General features: G+C 35.5%; 1 protein-coding gene and 2 long non-coding RNA genes across 21 annotated transcripts in view; 1 reads left to right on the plus strand and 2 right to left on the minus strand.

Moving 5' to 3' along the window:
- TSBP1 (testis expressed basic protein 1) overlaps positions 1-20,360 on the plus strand; it is a 53,160-nt gene extending 32,800 nt beyond the window's left edge. For 12 of the 19 annotated variants that reach the window (XM_081522357.1, XM_081522360.1, XM_081522347.1 and 9 more), the window contains one exon: positions 18,334-20,360. In XM_081522357.1, the coding sequence (XP_081378483.1) occupies positions 18,334-20,045 (1,712 nt within the window). In that variant the 3' untranslated portion in view covers positions 20,046-20,360. Of the gene's footprint in view, positions 1-1,254; positions 1,276-1,963; positions 1,982-5,547; positions 5,569-12,536; positions 12,558-13,350; positions 13,366-18,321 lie in introns of all 19 variants that reach the window. The other 7 variants (XM_081522358.1, XM_081522343.1, XM_081522344.1 and 4 more) reach the window with 3 other exon arrangements.
- Positions 1-21,203, minus strand: part of LOC145518295 (uncharacterized) — a 51,324-nt gene that overhangs the window by 18,376 nt on the left and 11,745 nt on the right. The gene's annotated exons all lie outside the window — the stretch shown is intronic.
- LOC145518294 (uncharacterized) lies at positions 735-19,381 on the minus strand. Its single transcript, XR_014062816.1, has 2 exons — positions 18,285-19,381; positions 735-1,997 (listed from the first exon to the last, which is right to left on the minus strand). It is a non-coding gene; the product is annotated as an uncharacterized LOC145518294 (long non-coding RNA).

The following is a 21,203-nucleotide window of genomic DNA, read 5'->3' on the forward strand; positions in this document are numbered from 1 at the left end:
TCTCTTTGGTAGGACATTTAAAAAGCATAAGGCAGAAATAAAGCTGAACTGGCAAAGTTAAATTCATTGAGATCTTACTCATTCAAAAAAATATAATTATTGAGGTCTTATCATGTGCCAGGCACTGGGAATATAGCAGGGACCAAAAATAGAAAAAGACACTCCAGTCCTAGAGTTCATATGTAAATTTGAACATTCTAGACAGGTTTCTCACACAGAGAAGTTGGGGAAAATAGGAAGAAAATGTAGCTTATTTCTCTCACTTCTAGAAATGGAACTGTTGTATCTGACAAATATGTTTCAATAGTATTATAGAGGATATTTCCATCTTTATTTACTGAACAATATCAATTAGATCAATGAGAGCCATGTTCTCTGTATCTACATTAATGACAACTGCAATTCTAAGAAATTTCCTTTCTGTTTGATATTTGTTATGCACTCACTGTGGGCTTTTTCCTAAAAATGATTGTTTCCTTTTCAAAGAAAAAATTGACATTTATATTTTTCACACCCTCTCCTCAGAATCCTTCTAGAATATTTATGATTCTATACAAAGCACAGATTACAACGATAAGTGGGAAAAATTAACATGACTGATTTTTTTCATAGTAAGTTAAAATGTCCTACTAAAAACAAACTAGACTTCATATATTTTAAGAGATTTATGATAAGGACATGACAGAGATTATATATTATTGCCCAAGGAGAAACACAGGGAAAGTGAAGTCAATCTTCATTTCTGACAGCTGGAATTGCTTATGTTTACTAATTTTTGCAAACACACAGACCAATTTCTTCCCACTTGGATTATTAAATAATATCTAGAAGATGAAGCTGATAAGCAGAAATAATTAAGAATGCCAAGAAAATCTTGGGATTAGCTCTACTGACTTTTCAAGAAAAGAATACGTTTTCAACTAAATGTAAGACAGAAATGACAGAGAAAAGTAGGAAAGCTCACATGAAAGAGTAAACAAAAGATATGAGACTTTTCCAGCTCTGTGGTATTTTAATTTCCATGAGAAATTAGATGATAAAAGGAAAATAACCTCCCTCTTTCTTACCCTTTTTAAATGACTGTGTTACTGTACAAGAAAGATTAAAGTAACTCATGTAAAAGGTTTGGAACTTACTCTTCCTTTTTCATCCCAGAAATTCTTGTCTGGAAACCATATTAGTAAGAATTTTATTATGAGTGTCAATTCTGTTATCAACATCAACCCATACTAATCATTTGTGTTTGGATTTTAGCACATGTAGCAGTACCTTACTGTAAGTCCTTTTTCATTTCATAAATTTGGTACAAATTGGGATCGTAAACTGACATATTTTTCCCAAATATGACCATTTGCATTTATTCTATTTATAAATAGTCTCTCTCTCTTTTACTTGGCAAACTGCTGTGTTATTAATTTTTCAATAAAAAGAATAAATATTTGATTGAGACTAAGTATAAAAAACATGTTGTTTTCTAAAACTATTCAAAGAGCTTTTAATAACAAGAACCTTCCATACTACAAAAAGGAAAGATATATAGGGGAGATGTAATAAATATGGAGATACCAATAAAAAATAGAGGGAAACTCAGTATGATATGTTAGGTGCGGGAAGAGGAAAGAGAATAATTGCAATTAGCATTTAAATTTTTTGAAAGTTCTCCACATGATTTAAATCCTGTATACTAGAGGAGAAAGAAAAAGAATGACATAAGCATTTATGTTATTAGCCCAGTCTGCCTCTCTACTACATTGAAATACACTGAAGACAGTCTCATCAGACTAGGACTACTACTCCACCACAAAGAAATGCTAATTCCTGTTATTCCATTTTGAATGTCTTTCTGGGGGAGGTTTAGTATCTTCTAAACATCTCTCTGTTGCCTTGGAAAAACAAGGAAGGTAACTATATTCTTGATTCTAAAATTCTGCTATTATATATTTGTTTCATGTTGTTCTGCCAGTTACTCCAGTACCTATTGGTAAGTTATTATTCATCTATTTCTTAATTCCAGTGTCTTTTTGAAAATTAGCCCTCAAGTAAAGGACTTCATATTCACATTTTCCAACCCACTTTGCCTCCCCATTATCTAGTACCCTTAAGTTACTGATGAATTTCAAAACTGTAGTATGCCTAATGACTGGTAAAAAAATAAAGGATAGAAAATTAAGACCTTGAGGTCGTAGTTTTTTTGCACCTAAAGAAGAAACAAATTTAAATAGAATAAGCAATGTCAGCATTGCTTTGGTAAGTATTATACACTGATATATCACCGATCCCATTTAAATTAATATAACCCTTTTAGAAAGCAAACGTGCAGAGGCAGTATATTGCAAGATATAAAGAACAGAATATCCTTTAAACTTGTAGTTCCATCTCCATATACATGCTCTAAGGAATTATTCTAAATATGGAACAAAACATTTGCATGATGCTAATTGGTTAAAAAAAAAAAAGGAAAGGTAATATAGTTCAGTGTTTAAGAAAGGAATCAAGGTGAGAGTGGGGCATTCTGAGAGAATAGCATTGAAACATATATATTATCATATGTGAAACAGAACGCCATTCCAGGTTCGATGCATGAGACAAATGCTCAGGGCTGGGGCAATGGGATGACCCAGAGGGATGGGATGGGGAGGGAGATGGGAGGGGGGTTCAGGATGGGGAGCACATGTAAACCCATGGCTGATTCATGTCAATGTATGGCAAAAACCACTACAATATTGTAAAGTATTTAGCCCCCAACTAAAATAAATAAATTTATTAAAAAAAAAAAAAAGAAAGGAATCAGACATACCAATCAAATTTCAGTTAAAATACTTACCAGCCATGTGGCTGTGGGTAAACTATTTAATGTCTCTTAAAATTTAATTTATATTTTTATTTGGTATTGTCTTTAATCATTTCTTTGAAAATTTGATGTTCTCATTCTCATTATTCCACATTACTGGAACAACAAATTTATTTATAAATTAGTGGAAAACATAAACCCCTACTGACAGAAAAAAAAAAAAAATAGGGAGAAACAGTGCTGGTGACAGTTTAAACATTTCATCAATACAAGTCAAGCTGTGAGGAAAATCTGATGATGAAGAGACGAGAGTAGGAAGTCAAATCTCTTCGCCAAAAGAAAGAGGCAGAAAAATTATGAGCTACATTCGAACGTGGTAACATCTGATACCTTTCTCCTACAATCCTCGAGGTCTACTTTAACATACTTTGCAGTGGAGAACTTTTAAGAAATAATTTTTCGAAAATTACCAACGAATGTGAAATTCTTTTTTCTCAATTTCCTAAGAAAAGTGTATATATACATACTTTACCCTCTTACCTATGTCTCCTAAAATAGACTTTAAAATGTCATGTTCCAGTTACTAGAGGATGATAGCCTCTCTAACTCTTTTAGGCAGAGAGACTACATTATTCTTTCAAAGTAACACCCCAGAGAGAGACCTATTTTTATGTTTTTGACACAGGATTTTGAAGTACCTCTAGGAGTTTAGTTCTTTATTTGGCAGTCACACGGAGCTTCTTCTTGGTTGACATTAGTTAAGCACCCTCTAAGTGTTGTGAGGAAACTGGCTATTCTTATCAAATGATAAAATGTTTGGCCATTTTTACTACTTTCAAGAGTAATAGCATTAATACAAACTCTGTTCAATACACTAGGTGGAAGTATGACCTTGACTTGGATGAGATTTTAGGTATAAATTCACCAGCTGCCTATTTTTCAGCAGCTTTTCATATCCCCTCCACATACAAGGCCAGTCATTCTATCTAATGACTGTATTTCAACTCTTTTCTAAATGACCTATGAGCAAAGAATAAATCTTTAACTTAGTGTAATAACAGTTTTTACAGTCACTATTAGCTTATGATTCATAAATAATGCTTATCTATAATAACTGTGAAATTTTAATATTTTATAATAATGTAGACTATTAATAATATCTAGATATTAATAACTTCTACCATAACAATTACTACATGTCATCTCCCAGCTTTCCTATTTATATGAAGCTGTGGGTATATTAATGCCTCCACATTTGTCCTTCAGCCCTCAATTATTGGACAAAAACAGTAGAGGGGCTGATTTATGATGTTTCATTGCAGCTTCCTTCTTACAAGAGAAAGTGGTCTCAGGAATTTTTTTCTTCTTCCACTACAGAGAATATGATTAGTAATTGAATTTTTGGAAGCTTGAGTTTTGTGTTAGGTTGAGTAGAGTTCTTTTCCAAACCCATCAACATGCTGTTTGGTTAGCAATCCTAGTGTCCTTTAGCCCCCACAGGGTTCCAGTCCCATACTTTGATTGGCTGTAATCACTTTTATTAATGCAAAATCTAAGTAGTATATTTCCCCATCTCCTTTGCTTTTAAATTTTTCTGTATTTCCCAAAATTATTGATATTAAGTGAGAAATATATTCATGCAAAGAATAAAGAGAACAGACATAATATGGCCTTATTTTTAATAGAAAAAAATGTCCTAAAATAGCAAAGGTTTTAGCTCAAATATTTTCAAGATAAGACAAGGAATAAGTAAATTAAGTGATGGACTTAGAAGAATTATATAATGGAAAGTGAAGAATAGAACAGACACATTATGAGATTAGATTCTGAAGTAGAAAAAAAATAGAAGGAGCAAAATTTAAATAAATACTTTAAATTTTCATAAAAATCGAGAAGAAAAGTAAGAGGAGCTTAACTCAACTCCATTTGCCCACTCTAAACATATGAAAGACTTAGGCCTATAAAAGATTAGGAATTGAAGCTCCTGAGACTTTTCATTTGTCATTATAACCGATCCTGGTTTTTCCCTGTCCTATACCCTTGAAAGATGTGCAAGTAAGAACTCTAATCTTAAATGGTTACATGTTTCACACATGTAACTTACTAAACCATATTTAAAATTTCTGATTAAAACCCAGAGGTTATCAGACAGAAAAAAAAAAAAAAGAGAAACATAAAATAGTAATCTTGAACTGCTGATCATTCTCCTAAAAGATTGTGACTCTTGCCCTAGTTAAGAATCTTAAAAACAAAAATTATTTCATTAGAAAAGTGAATTTCACTCATATAACCCATTAAACAGGCCTTCCTAAAGGAAACCCTAAAAGAAATCAACCTGGAATATTCACTGGAAGTACTGATACTAAAGTTAAAACTCCAATACTTTGGCCACTAATGTGAAAAGTCTACTTATTGGAAAACACCCTGATGCTGGGCAAGACAGAGTTCAGGAGGAGAAGAGGACAACAGAGGATGAGATGATTGGATGGCATCACCAACTGAATAGACATGAGTTTGACATGGTCGCAGAGTCAGACATGACTTAGCAACTGAACACTAACAAAAAAAAAAAAAAATGATCTCAATATTTAGGTTATTCAAGTGGAGTTAAGACTGAATTAATACAGAATAGAATATTGATATAATATGTAATGTTTCCCAAAAGTCCCTTTTGTAATGTTCCTAGTGGGGTTTTCAATGGGAACCAAGTACATATTTTTTTTTAAATAATAATTTGTTTTATTTTTCTTTTTTAGTAATTGGTCCAGTGGCAGCTGGTAAGTTCTAATCATCTTTCTCAGTTTCTTCTGGCCATCTGTAATACCTGTGTTCCTTTATTTGCCCTGATACTTTTAACTTCTGACCAGTCTGAACCCTGAGTGACTATTTTCCACCACTTTTCTTCTACACTTTTTAGTATTACTTTAGGTTACAAATAGTTTGGGGGGTTGTTGGGTTTGGGGGTTTTTAGGGAGGAGGGCTGTAAATTAAAGGCCTACAGAAATAGGAAACCATGTGTCAGGATAAAGAAAAAAAATTGTTCCTTTGGTTAGAGAATTAAGTTATAGAATAGAAACAAAGGGAAACAATGCTGGCAAAATATGCTGAAGCTAGATCACCAGAAAGACCATGGATATAACATAATAACAAATTTATATTTTAATCTGAAATATAGGGTCCCAAAACAAAATTCCAAAAGATGAAAGGTGGAAAAATAAAATTAGAAAATATGAGTAAGCTGAGAGTATAAGGAAGGACAGATGCCCAATGTAAACAAAGAAAAACAAATTAAAATAAGTTGAATATAGAAAGAAAAGTTGATCTTTGTCCCCTCCTTCATCTCTAAACCTGAACCCCCACTGCTGCTCAGAGAGTAAACGTTAGGAGCACTACTCTAGAAGCCTTTTCTGATGCTCCCTCCTTGAGAGAACAGAATAGGAACTTATGTAATACTCAGGCAAACTTTTAAAAAATGAAAGACACAGAATAGCCAATACAATATATTGAAGGAGAAGAACAAAATTGGAGGATCAACACTACCCAACTTCAAGATTTATATATAAAGCTACAGTAATCCAGACAGTGTGATATTGGTGGAAAAAACAGATAAATAGATCAGTAGAACAGAATAGACAGCCCAGAAATAGCCCTACTTGCACATACAGAGTCAACTCATCTCTGACAAGGGAGCAAAGACAATACGCTGGAGCAAAGATAAACTTCAACAAATGGTGTTGCAACACCTGCACTTGCAAAAAATGAAACTTGACCCCAACCTGACTTAACTCAAAATGGATCACATCCCTAAATATAAAACCCAAAACTTTAACAATCCTTGGAGATAGCATAGGTGTAAATCTAGATGATGTTGGGAATGGCAATAACTTTCTAGATACAAAACTAAGAGCAGAATTTATAACAGAAATAATTCATAAGCTGACTTCTTTAAAGTTTTCTCTTCTACAAAGGCACTATCAAGAGAATTAGAAGATATGCCATGGACTGACAAAAAGTATTCGCAAAGACACTGTAATCCAAAACATACAAAGAACTCTCAAAATTCAATAATAAGAAAACCAGTTAAAAAATGAGCTGAAGACCTTAACAGATACCTCACCAAAGAAGATATATGGATGACAAATAAACATTAAAAAAGATGTTCAACATCATATGTCACCAAGGAATGCGAATTAAAAATTAGATACCACTGCATACCTATTTCAGAGAAGGCAATGGCACCCCACTCCAGTACTCTTGCCTGGAAAATCCCATGGATGGAGGAGCCTGGTGGGCTGCAGTCCATGGGGTCGCTGAGAGTCGGACACGACTGAGCGACTTCACTTTCACTTTTCCCTTTCATGCACTGGAGAAGGAAATGGCAATCCACTCCAGTATTCTTGCCTGGAGAATCCCAGGGACGGCGGAGCCTGGTGGGCAGCCGGCTATGGGGTCACACAGAGTCGGACACGACTGAAGCGACTTAGCAGCAGCATACCTATTTAGAATGGTCAAAAATCAGCATACTGACAATACCAAATGCTGACAGGGATATGAAACAACGTTGCTGAAGGAAATGCAAAATGGTATAGCCATTTTGGAAGACAATTTGGCAGTTTCTTATAAGTCTAAACATACTCTTAACATACAGTTTGGCAATCATGCTCCTTGGTATATACTCAAAGGATTCAAAACGTATGTCTACACTAAAACCTGCACACAGATTTTCATAGCATCTTCATCTGTAATTGTCAAAACTTGGAAGCAAACAAGATGTTCTTCAAACTGTGGTACATCCAGGCAATGGAATATCATTCAACACTAAAAAGAAATGAGCTACAAAATCATGAAAAGACAGACAGGAAACTTAAATGTATATTACTAAATAAAAGAAGCCAATCTGAAAAAGCTATATACTGTATAGTGAAGTGAAGTTGCTCAGTTGTGTCCGACTCTTTGCAACCCCATGGACTGTATAACCTGCCAGGCTCCTCTCTCCATGGGATTTTCCAGGCAAGAATACTGGAGTGGGTTGCCATTTCCTTCTCCAGGGGATCTTGCCAACCCAGGGATCGAACCCGGGTCTCCCACATTGTAGGCAGATGCTTTTACAGTCTGAGACACAAGGGAAGTATACTGTATGATCATATACTGTATGATCCCAACTATATGACATTCTTGAAAGACAAAATTATGGAGACAGTAAAAATATCAGTCATTGCCAGGGGTGAGGTGTGAAGTGGGGAAAGGTGTAAGGAAACATGAATAGGTGGAGCACGATAATTTTGAGTGCAATGAAATACTGTGTATGATAATATACTGTTATATATGTCACTGAACACTTCCCCAAACCCATAGAATATATCACACCAAAAGTTAATCATATGCATGAAATAGGACACTCAAAGCCAGTGCATTGGGACAATCCTGAGGGATGGGATGGGGAGTGAGGTGGGAGGGGGGTTCAGGATGGGGGACACATGTACATCCATGGCTGATTCACGTCAGTTATGGCAAAAACCACTACAATATTGTAATGTAATTAGCCTGTAATTATTTTTTAAAGATATATATACATATATATATAATGGAATATTCAGTTCAGTCGCTCAGGCGTGTCCGACTCTTTGCAACCCCATGGACTGCAGCACACCAGTCCTCCAAGGGACTCTCAAGAGTCTTCTCCAACACCACAGTTCAAAAGCATCAATTCTGCTGTGCTCAGCTTTCTTTACAGTCCAACTCTCACATCCATACATGACTACTGGAAAAACCATAGCCTTGGCTAGACGGACCTTTGTTGGCAAAGTAATGTCTCTGCTTTTTAATATGCTGTCTAAGTTGGTCATAACTTTCCTTCCAAGGAGTAAGCGTCTTTTAATCTCATGGCTGCAATTGTACTCAGCCATAAAAATGAAATATTGCCATTTGTGACAAGGATGGATCTAGAGGCTCTTATGCTAACTGAAATAAATCAGACAAAGATTAAAAAAAAAAAAAGTGAATCCTAATGTAAACTACAGACTTTGGATGATTTCAGCTCAGTTCAGTTCAGTCGCTCAGTCGTGTCTGACTCTTTGCGACCCCATGAACCACAGCACGCCAGGGCCTCTCCGTCCATCACCAACTCCTGGAGCTTACTCAAACTCATGTCCATCGAGTTGGTGATGCCATCCAGCCATCTCATCCTATGTCGTCCCCTTCTCCTCTTGCCCTCAATCTTTCCCAGCATCAGGGTCTTTTCAAACGAGTCAGCTCTTCGCATCAGGTGGACAAAGTATTGGAGTTTCAGCTTCAACAGCAGTCCTTCCAATGAACACCCAGGACTGATCTCCTTAAGGATGGACTGGTTCGATCTCCTTGTAGTCCAAGGGACTCTCAAGAGTCCTCTCCAACACCACAGTTCAAAAGCAACAATTCTTCAGCGCTCAGCTTTCTTTATAGTCCAACTCTCATATCCATACATGACCACTGGAAAAACCATAGCCTTGACTAGACAGACCTTTGTTGGCAAACTAATGTCTCTGCTTTTTAATATGCTGTCTAGGTTGGTCATAACTTTCCTTCCAAGGAGTAAGTGTCTTTTAATTTCATGGCTGCAATCACCATCTGCAGTGATTTTGGAGCCCAGAAAAATAAAGTCTGACACTGTTTCCACTGTTTCTCCATCTATTTGTCATGAAGTGATGGGACCAGATGCCATGATCTTAATTTTCTGAATGTTGAGCTTTAAACCAAATTTTCACTCTCCTCTCTCACTTTCATCAAGAGGCTCTTTAGTTCTTCTTCAATTTCTGCCATAAGGGTGGTGTCATCTGCATATCTGAGGTTATTGATATTTCTCCTGGCAATCTTGATTCCAGCTTGTGCTTCCTCCAGCCCAGCGTTTCTCATGCTGTAATCTGCATATAAGTTAAATAAGCAGGGTGACAATGTACAGCCTTGATGTACTCCTTTCCCGATTTGGAACCAGTCTGTTGTTTCATGTCCAGTTCTAACTGTTGTTTCTTGACCTGCATACAGATTTCTCAGGAGGCAGGTCAGGCAGTCTTGTATTCCCATCTCTTTAAGAATTTTACACAGTTTACTGTGATCCACACAGTCAAAGGCTTTGGCGTAGTCAATAAAGAGAACGTAGGTGTTTTTCTGGAACTCTCGCGCTTTTTCGATGATCCAGCGGATGTTGGCAACTTGATCTCTGGTTCCTCTGCCTTTTCTAAATCCAGCTTGAACATCTAGAAGTTCATGGTTCACGTACTGTTGAAGCCTAGCTTGGACATATTTACATGAGACAAAATAAACTTTAAGCCAAAAACAGTAATAAGAGACAAACAAAGTCATTACATAATAAGGAAAGGGTCACTACAACAAGAAAATATAATCATTGTAAATATATATGCACCCAACATTGGCGCACCTAAATAAGTTATCAGTTCTAATATTGAAGGGAGAAAGAGATAACAATACAATAACAGCAGGAGACTTCAATATCCCACTATCAGCAATAGATAGGTCATCCAGAGAGAAAATCAATGAAGAAGTGCTGGAATTGAACTATATGCTAGATCAAATGAACTTAACAGACATATACAGAACATTCCATCCAACAGCAACAAAATACACATTCTTCTCAAGTCCAGTGGAACTCTCTCAGGGACAGATCATAGGATAGGACAAAAAGAAATAGAAGAAATCCAAATCAAGAAAGAAGTAAAACTGTCACTATTTATAGCTGGTATGATTTTATATATAGAAAATGTCAAAGATGCAACCAAAAAACTTTTGGAACTAGTCAATAATTTCAGTAAAGCTTCTGATACAAAATCAACATTTGGGAATCAATTGCACTTCTACACACTAATAATGAAACAACTGAAAAAGTAATAAAGACAACTTTCCCATTCACAGTAACATCAAAATCAATAAAATATCTAGGAACAAATTTAACTAAGGAAGGGAAATATCTGTACAACAGAAACTATTAGCAGTTTGCTAAAAGAAATCAAAGAAGAAACAATGGACAGCTATCCCCAACGTTCGTGGATCAGAAGAATTAATACTGTTAAAATGTTCACACTACCCAAAGCCATCTATAGTTTCAAAACAATCCCCATTAAAATGGTATTCTTCATATTCAACACAGAAATAGAAGAAAAAAAAAGTCTTAAAATTTGTATGGAACCACAAAGAACTCAAATCCTGATGGGAAAAAAACAAAACTAGCTATTTCACATTTCCTGATCTCAAACTATATTACAAAACTATAATAATTAAAACACTATGGCACTGGCATAAAAATAAATTGATGTAACCAAATAGCTCAGAATTAAACCTTTGTACAGTCAATTAATATTCAACAAGGAAGCTAAGCACACCCAATGGGAAAAAGATAGTGTCTTCAGCAAATGGTGTATCACCTCTCACCAGATAGAATGGCTATACTCGAGTGTGAGATAACACGTGTAACAAGGATGCACAGAGAAGGGAAACCTTGTACACTCTTGATGGGAATGTAAATTAGTTCAATCACTATGGAAAACAATAAAGAGATTCCTCAAAAAATTAAAAGTGGATCTACCAAATTATCTAGCAGTGCCTCTTCTGCTCTATACCTAAAGGAAATGAAATAGGATATCAACAAGATATATGTATTCCAATGTTTATTGCATCATATTCACAATAGCCAAGATATGAAAACAACCCAAGTGCCCATCAATGGATGAATGAATAAAGAAGATGTGGCATACAATCATTCCTCTGTATCCATGGGTGCAGCATCTACATATTCAACCAACCATGTATAGAAAATATTTGGGAATAAAAAAGCCAGAAACTTCCAAAAAGCAAAACTTGAATTTGCCACATGCAAACAACTACTTACACAGCATTTACACTGTGTTAGGTACTATAATAAATCTAGAGATGATTTAAGTATACAGGAGGATGTTCATAGGTTATATGCAAATATGACACCATTTTATAATAAGAAACTTGAGCTCCATGGATTTGGGCAGGGGGTGCAGAGAATAAAATATCTCCCACAGATACTGAGGGATGACTGTATGTATACAATGAAATATTATTCACAGTCATGAGAAAGCACATATCCCCATTTGCAACAATATGGATGGACCATGAGTATATTATGCTAAGTGGATAAGTGAGAGAGAGAGGAAGTAAAGTACTACATGTACTCGATATGTGGAATCTAAAAAAGTCAAACTAGTAAAAAACAGAAGTAAAATGGTGATTACCAGGGAATTGGGGGTGCAGGTATAGGAGAGATGCTTAAGGATACAAACTTGCAACAAGTAGTAAATAAGATCTGGAGATCTGATGCACAGTATAGTGAATATAGACAACAAAATTATAACTGTCAAACTTGCTAAGAGACTAGAACATAAGAATTCCAACCACTAAAAAGAAAGGATCATTATGTAATGTGATCGAGCTGCTAATGATCCTGCAAAGACTGTCATACTACAATATATAAAATATATCAAATTAACATGTGTATTTCAAATTTGCATAATGTTGGATGTCAATTATATATATTCATTAAAACATCTTTAAATAAAGTAGCTAATCACAATAGACCAAGAGAAGGGGGAAGGGAAAGGAAGGTTCTCCGTATTCAAATAAATAGAACTTAATTGTTCGTGACACAGATTGCAACCAGTGCAGAGGATTGAGGGTTGAAGAAGGGAAACCCAATACCTACTGCTGTGTTTATCTTTGTCTCTTTCAGTGGACAGTTCTGGAAAAGTCAGTAAGTTTGGATCATTTCCTTGCCTTACCCATTTCTGTGTCTAGATACTTTGAGTTTTTGTTCCCAGATATTTTTGTATTCCAAGTTCGACCTTAGAGTAATCAGTATTTCTTAAATAAGTGATTTTCTCTTATTTTTATTTCCTTTTCTCTATTTTTTCTTTGTCACCAAATATAATGGTCTTGTAGTTGGTCCTGATTATTTACTACCAAACATTATTGGCAGTGTATATTCCCAGCTAGTCTATCACAAAAGAATCTGTTTTCTTTGTGCTAAAATCTGGCAAAAGATAATTTTTACTTAAAAAAAAATCCCCTAGGATTGACATAATGATAGATGTCAGAAAAAGATGGTGATTTTGATAACTGACTAATGATACATATTTTTCAAACTGAAGTAGAGTGGGTAAAAATCTGACTTGTGAGAGAATAATGAAAGGTGGGAAATTGTTTGAATTTTGGTAGAATATTACTTACCCACAGATTCAAATCCACTAAATGGCTTTCTAAAGTTTGCATAATGTTACTTCTCTATGGAGTAGCATATGGAGTTTTGGCCACCAGGATTCCTGAGTATGAAACAGAGGGCTTTATACTCCCTGGAAGTCCTATTTCTGGATTCACCAACAAAGATGGTGAAGGACAGAGAAGCCTGGCATGCTAACGTCCATAGGGTCGCAAAGAGTCGGACATGACTTAGGACTGAACAACAACCAACAAAGTGTATCATTGAGAATTGGGTTCTTCTTGAGTTACAAAATTCCCACTGACTTCCTTTTGTGTTTCATTTTTAGCACTATCTCCTATGGGTAAGTTCATTATCTATTCACAACTCTGATATTTTACATTATTTATAGTTATTGTCTAGCCTGATTGTTTTTACTCCCCAAATAGTCTTGTGCTTCTAAGATCATTATAAATATCCCTATTTTCCAGAATTTTCCAACACTTTCAGCAACTATTTTTGGAGAGGTTGCTGTAGGGGAGATCAAGTTTACACAAAAGGGTGTGAAAAATTACTAAGTTGTAGGTATTGCTATTCATGAATACCACTGGAAAACACACTGGAGACAAATTTTGGTTTATGTCATATATCAGTACAGTTCAGTTACTCAGTCGTGTCTGACTATTTGCGACCCCATGGACTGCAGCATGCCAGGCTTCCCAGTCCATCACCAATGCCTGGAGCTTGCTCAAACTCATGTCCATTGAGTCAGTCATGCCATCCAACTATCTCGTCCTCTGTCATCCCCTTCTCCTAATGCCTTCAATCTTTCCCAGAATTAGGTTGTTTTCTAATGAGTCAGCTCTTCGCATCAGGTTGCCAAAGTATTGAAGCTTCAGCTTAAGCATCAGTCCTTCCAACGAATATTCAGGATTGATTTCCTTTAGGACTGACTGGTTTGATCTCCTTGCAGTCCAAGGAACTCTCAAGAGTCTTCTCCAACATATGTCATAGATATATGACACCAAGTTTTGAAACAATACTTCACTATTTTTAATACTATGTTCCTAAAGACAAGACAGACTATTTTCTATGCCCTCTAACTCTTATTTCAAATAAAAAATAATGGACTAGGAAAATAGAAAAAAAAGTTTAAGATTTTAAAAAGGGTGCTATAGTATCTGGCCATCTTCTAGGCTCTGAAAAAGAATCTCCTTACTGACTCCCAGGAAAATACAATGAAACATTGATTTCTGAATTCTGTTAGCTCTTTGCTGGTAATTTAGAATTCTATTTTAGTTATATGTGAAGTTCAACTGAATCACATTGATAAGAAAAAGAAAACTACTTAAAAACAAAATTTCATGGACTTCCTGTTGCCTTTTAAATAACTTTACCTTTGAGAGATATAGTAGGTACTGAGCACCTCTTATATACTGTGCACTGTGCTAGGCACTGGAGAAGGAAATGGAAACCCACTCCAGTATTCTTGCCTGGAGAAGCCCATGGACAGGGGAGCCTGACAGGCTGCAGTCCATATAGTCCATACAGGGTCGCACAGAGTCGGACATGACTGAAGCGACTTAGCGTGCATGCGTGCATGTGCTAGGCATTTTCAAAAACAGTATGTCTTATTTCTACTATAGCCTTGCCTGGCATCTATTATTATCCCCCACTTTACAGATCAGGAAAATGGTTTAGACGTGCCCAAATTAAAAGAATTTGTAAACAGCAATATCAGGATCTAAAACCAGGACTTCTTGTCTCTGAAATACACACCTTTTCCACATCAACACATTGCCTCCTATACTGAACCACCAATGCATTTTTTGTAATTAGACCTGAAACCTTATCTACAAATCAGATATTTTTAAACACAAACATATGCCTACTAGAAAAGCTATATAATTAAATGTGTAAAGAATCCTTTTAAAAATAGAAGACATCTCATTTAAATCGATTAAGCTTTTAACTTTTTTAAATTCAGATTTGTCTATATCAGCATTATTTAACTAAGAGCTCAATTCTTCAATGAAATCTTATAAAACAAAACAGAACAATAACTTAAAACTGTGGAAAATGTCACCATAAGAAACAACATTTAAATGTCATGAGATACATTTCAAGTCTTTCAAACATTCTAACCACTGGTAAACATAAAATATGTCTTTATATTTAATCATATTTAAGGCTTACTGTTCTTTCTCAGTTCACACTTAGAAGGAGGGTGGGTTTGTGGGTGGGGGAAGGAGGCAAAATTGAAAGGGACAATTGTTTTCTTTTGATTCACAGAACAAGAAACATACATTCAGACTAGTCCTGAGGTGTCTGTAGCTCTCAAATGCCCTCCCCACATGGGGAAGGTGATAATACTGTGTATGTTTTCCTAACAAAAAGAAAGTGGGCTATGGGAAGGGATTGCAGGGGGATTCATTTTTAATGAATATTTCTTAATTGCCAGCTTAATCTTTTAAATTATTTCTTGGTGAAAGATATGTTCTTATTGACAATATTTCAAACATATTCTTCCCAGTTGATATTTTCGGTGCAAAGAAGTTAAGATTCAATTCATAGTTCAAAGAAAGATTTAAGACAGATCAGCCCATCAAACTTCATCATACTCTCAAGCTGAGTTTATTTTCTCACCTCCACTTTCAGCTAATAAGTATATGATCTTTCAAACTTAACCTGAAGCCTGAGAACTATGATTCATCTCTCCAATACTTAAAAGATCTTTTAGAGTCTACATCTGATTGTGCTCTCTCTGACAATCACTAAATTAAAAACCTAATAAGATTAATACCCAACAGAGCCCATGATCTATTTTCTACCTTATTTAAGTATCACAGAATTAGAATTATTAATGTGACAATTGTTTTATGATATCACTTAGCTTTAGTAAAAATTAATCCAATTTAAAGTTTTTAATCAGCCTGAATACAATGATCACTAAAATTTTAATTAAGTCTTTTGATTGTACTATAATTTTGTTGTATAGGCTATTGCCTGCAATAAATGGACTTTCAACCAGGGCTTACAAATTTTTATAATACAGAGATTATGTGGTTCAAGGGAAAGAAAAGTTTTATGTATTATCTAGAAATTTAGGAGAAGGAAGAGACGAACTTAGAATTTGATGAAAGAATGATCTGTGGTTTACTTCTGCAATTCAAAGTTGAAATAGGGGTAAATTTCACTTTATGGGATAACTAGTTTTCTAAAAAATAAACCCTAGAAAATCTATTTCTGTTAATTAACTTTAAAGTAGAAAATATATAGCAAAGATATTAAAATAACCAAGGGTATGAAGATATTGTTAGAAGTAACTAAAAGGTGTTTTAGATTAGAAGGTTCAGTAGAAAAGCATGCTCTTTACCACAACACACCCCCAAACAAAGTGTCCACTGGTAGTGCTATCAAAATCAAAATATTCTGGATTTTCTCAATACAGAAATGCTTAAGATATATTACCACCGATTTTCATTAGAAAGTTGGAAATGTGTTTTTCTAGAATAAAATATCCGTATTAATATCTTGCTGAGCAGAACTAGGGAAGAAAATACACAAAAGGGCTCAGAAAGCATTACTGCAGGGTTCTTAATGTTATATTTATCTTGGTGTCAAAAGTTTTAAAATACCAAACAGGAAACACTGAATTACAATATCCTGTTTGATTTAGAGTTACATTCTTACTTAATTCAAGTATCTCACTTTTTTATAACTAGTAGAATTAAGTTATATATATATTAATTTTTCAAACATCAAACCCTAAATGTACCAAAGAGCTTCCTATTTTAAAAACTGAATAGTTAAATTTTAAGCAGTAAATCTTTCTGTAATGCAATTAACCATTTCTCTAAATTATTTGGTTGGAACTAAGAATATCTTGATAGATCAGACAGAGTTTTGATAGATCAGAGACAGAGACAGACAGACATGTGTCTGTCTCATGTGAGAGTAGTAATAGTCAACATTTATTCATTACATACTGTGTTTCCTGCACTGAACTGACTGCTTAACTTAGATATTATTGATATTTAATCCTCCTTATACTTCTGTGAGGTAGCTACTTATACTTCTGTGAAGTACCTGTTCTCATTTTACAGCTTAGAAAGTGAAGTTTCCCCAAGATCACCCAGCTAGTCAAGTGTGGAGTCGGATTTAAACCAGTCTGTCTCTAAAGGCTGTGCTCCTTAAACACTGTCTAGAATCCTTAAACAGCTGAACAAAATGGGCAGAAAAGACTAAATATGAAGAAAGTAAGTCTTTGGGGATTAACTGATTCCCCCAAATAAATCCAGCTAACAGGGATGTTTTTGATTTAAGTCTTAAATTCAGTATTCTTTCTATGCCATTAAATATTAAATATTGGACTTGCTCAAAGCAAGGCATGCCTCTGCTTCATGGCAAGAACCCACACAATTTTCCTTGGTACTACAAATACTGTTTTCTCTTAATCCAGGGAATCAAATCATAAAAAAAAAAAAAAAGGCAAAAACTAACAAATTCAAATTTATAGAACACACAGAAAGTGAGACACAGCAAAGTTGATTTACCTATACATGAAAATTTACCTATACAATGAAATTTCAAGGGACTTGAAATTTTTGCATAGTGCGTTAGCAGATGTCTAGGGTATTGGTTAAAACTGACCTTTGAAGTCTGACTACTCAGGTTCAAATCCCAGCTCCACCACCTACTAACTTCATGACCATATTCACACTCATTTAAACTTTCTGTACCTTAGTTTATTAATCTGTAAAACAGGAATAGTAATAGTATCTACCCTATATGGTTTTTGTGAGGATTAAATGAGTTAATACATACAAAGTGCTCAGAACATTACTGCCTGGTATATATATATGGTAAGTACTCAATAATTATCAGCTAGCACTAGCATTACTTTTGCATATTAATGAGATATGCTTTTATTCAATAGGGAAAGCATATTTTGAACTTCCTCTTTCTATTTTAAGAAACAATCATTGCTTTCTGTAATTTTTCTAAAATTAAAATCTATTTCTTTTTGGAATGCATCTTCCATTAGCTATCAAGTATTATTTATTAGACACAATATATTGAACAAATGCCAGTTCATTTTGAAAACATTTTACCTTTTCTTCTGTTAATCTTTGGATTTATTGAAAGAAGTCTGGAAAGTTATCAATATTTATATAATTTTATATGTAGAGTTCCACCATTTTATATTTTGAGGAAAATCTCAAGTTATCTCCACAAGTTATCTCCACTTGTCAGTTTTATGTAGGAATAAAACAAAAATACTTGATATCTGAATCATGCACTTTTGTTGTGTGCTCAGTTATATTTCCAGGTTACATGGATGGAGAACTTATAAAAAAATCAGATTCCAAAGCCCAGATTTTAAAAAGTGGAAGCACTACAAAGTTTCAGAGTAGCCAAGAAGAAAACAAGGAAGAACTACAGAAGAAAATCTCATTTACAGATTCTGATGAAGTCGTGGTAGCAGAGCACCAAAGAGAATCAAGCAATTTCCAAGATATTGAGTTGCAGAAAGGTAAGATAGAAATGGAAGTCAAGGCAAAGGACAGTAATGCTGAGATAATGAAAAGACAGGAATCCCAGGAAAAAGTGAGAGACATGAAAATGCCAAGAGAAGCAGCAGCCCAGGTAGAGAAGAGTGAGGCTGAAATACTGCAAGGACAGGAAGCCAAAGTAGAGAAGAATGAGGCTGAAACAGCGCAAGGACAGGAAGCCCAAGTAAAGAAAAGTGAAGTCAAAATACCAAAAGGACCGGAAGCCCAAAAAGAGGAGAGTGAGGTCAAAATACTACAAGGACAGGAAGCCCAAATAAAGAAAAGTGAAGCCAAAACACTAAAAGGACAGGAAGCCCAAGTAGAAAAGAGTGAGGCCAAAGTACCACAAGGACAGGAAGCCCAAGTAGAAAAGAGTGAGGCCAAAGTACCACAAGGACAGGAAGCCCAAGTAGAGGAACGTAAAGTTGAAATACCACAAGGACAGGACGCCCAAGCAGAGAAAAGTGAAGCCAAAATACCAAAAGGACAGGACACCCAAGTAGAAAAGAGTGAGGCCAAAGTACCACAAGGACAGGAAGCCCAAGTAGAGAAAAGTAAAGCTGAAATACCACAAGGACAGGACACCAAAATAGAGAAAAGTGAAGCCAAGATACCAAAAGGACAGGATGTCCAAGTGGAAAAGCGTGAGGCCAAAGTACCACAAGGACAGGAAGCCCAAGTAGAGAAAAATGAATCCAAAATACCAAAAGGACAGGACACTCAAGTAGAAAAGAGTGAGGCCAAAGTACCACAAGGACAGGAAGCCCAAGTAGAGAAAAGTAAAGCTGAAATACCACAAGGACAGGATGCCCAAACAGAAGAAAATGAAGCCAAGATACCGAAAGGACAGGGGCCCAAAGTAAAGAGTGAGACCAGAATACCAAAAGGACAGGGGTCCCAAGTAAAGAAGAGTGAAACTAGAATTCTAGTAGGACAAGGGTCCCAAGTAAAGAAGAATGAGGCCAGAATACTAATAGGACAGGGGTCCCAAGTAGAGAAGAGTGAGACCAGAATACCAGTAGGACGGGGGTCCCAAGTAAAGAAGAATGAGACCAGAATACCAAAAGGACAGGGGCCCAAAGTAAAGAGTGAGACCAGAATACCCAAAGGACAGGGGTCCCAAGTAAAGAAGAGTGAGACTAGAATACCAATAGGACAGGGATCCCAAGTAGAGAAGAGTGAGACTAAAATACCGATAGGAAAGGGGTCCCTAGTAGAGAATAGTGAGACCAGAATACCAGTAGGACAGGGGTCCCAAGTAAAGAAGAGTGAGACCAGAATATCAAATGGACAAACGGCCCAAGAAAAGGAGAGTTTAGAGGACAAAGAAAAGCAGGACAATGAAAAGAGAGATACAGGGAAAGATAAAGAAGAAAATGATGCCAAAACCAAGAATGGTCATGGAGAAAAGGACAAAGTTCAAGGAAAGAATAACTTGACAATCAAGGATAAAAAAGTGGAAACTTCACAAAGGCGCAAAACCAAGTAAAGCTTCCTTTGCTTATAAAGCACAACAAAAAGGAAGAGCAGTGGTAAATAAAAGGCCCATAAGACAACTGATTATTATGACTTCTGTCCTCCATATACAAGTCATATCCTAGCCATTACTTAACTGTATCATAGTAGATTGCCTTTAAACTATACATCTGCAAAGTTTCTGCTATTCGGAAGTTTAAACAGTTTTAGACCTCTTTAGTCACAAACCTCAGCTTCCACCTCTGTTATAAGTTGATACTTAGATTTACTCAGTCAAGAAAGACTGGATACTTTCTGAAATAAAACATTTCTATTTGAAAAATTAAAATAATTTCCTTTGACAAATATTTTATCTTTGTGATAGCCTGACCAATCAACCAACCAGTAATTCCTCCTGGTGGATCTGTGCAAGGCACTCTTCTAGCAATAAGGGGTGTAGAGAAAAATATGAGTCCCTACAAATCAAGTAAATTGTAGCATATACAATGACATAATATGTATATGTGTGACAGTTTTTTTAAGTAAAATCTAAGCATCAAAATGAAGTTTATATGGACAATATAATACAAGTTAGCAACCTCTTTGGATGAGAAGATGAGGAAGGAAGAAGTAGTATATGATGTATCTCAAAAGGGAGATGAGATGCTGAGTGAAGTAGAACAAGTAGAAGAAAACCAAAGGGATTAAAGACTGCCATGTTATGTTCCAGGGGAAGTAGGAAATTTTATTGTTGCAGTAGGCTCATAAGCATTTGGTGGTATAATTTTGAAAAGGAGGGTTAGAAGAAGATTCTGAAGGGATTTTAAAAGTAAACCCAGAATTTAGATTTTATTCATTAGGTAACTGGAAGCCTTCTTGAGTGTTTGAGAAGGAGAGTGAAGCAAATAAGTGTTAGTCGTGTTAGAAAGTGTTAGTCGCTCAGTTGTGTCCGACTCTTTGCAACCTCATGGACAGTAGGCCGCCAAGCTCTTCTGTCCATGGGATTCTCCAGGCAAGAATACTGGAGTGGGTTGCCATTCCCTTCTCCAGGGGATCTTCCTGACCCAGGGATCGAAACCAGATCTTCCCTGGTGGTTCAGAAGTAAATAAGGTTGCATTTAAAGAACAATACTCAAAATAGACTGAAGAGAAGAAACATCATAGATAGTAAAACTAGTTAAGGGGTACTTGG

This window comes from Giraffa tippelskirchi, chromosome 8, assembly GCF_054371585.1.
Source record: "Giraffa tippelskirchi isolate mGirTip1 chromosome 8, T2T-mGirTip1v1.2.pri, whole genome shotgun sequence".
NCBI classification, from domain to species: domain Eukaryota; kingdom Metazoa; phylum Chordata; class Mammalia; order Artiodactyla; family Giraffidae; genus Giraffa; species Giraffa tippelskirchi.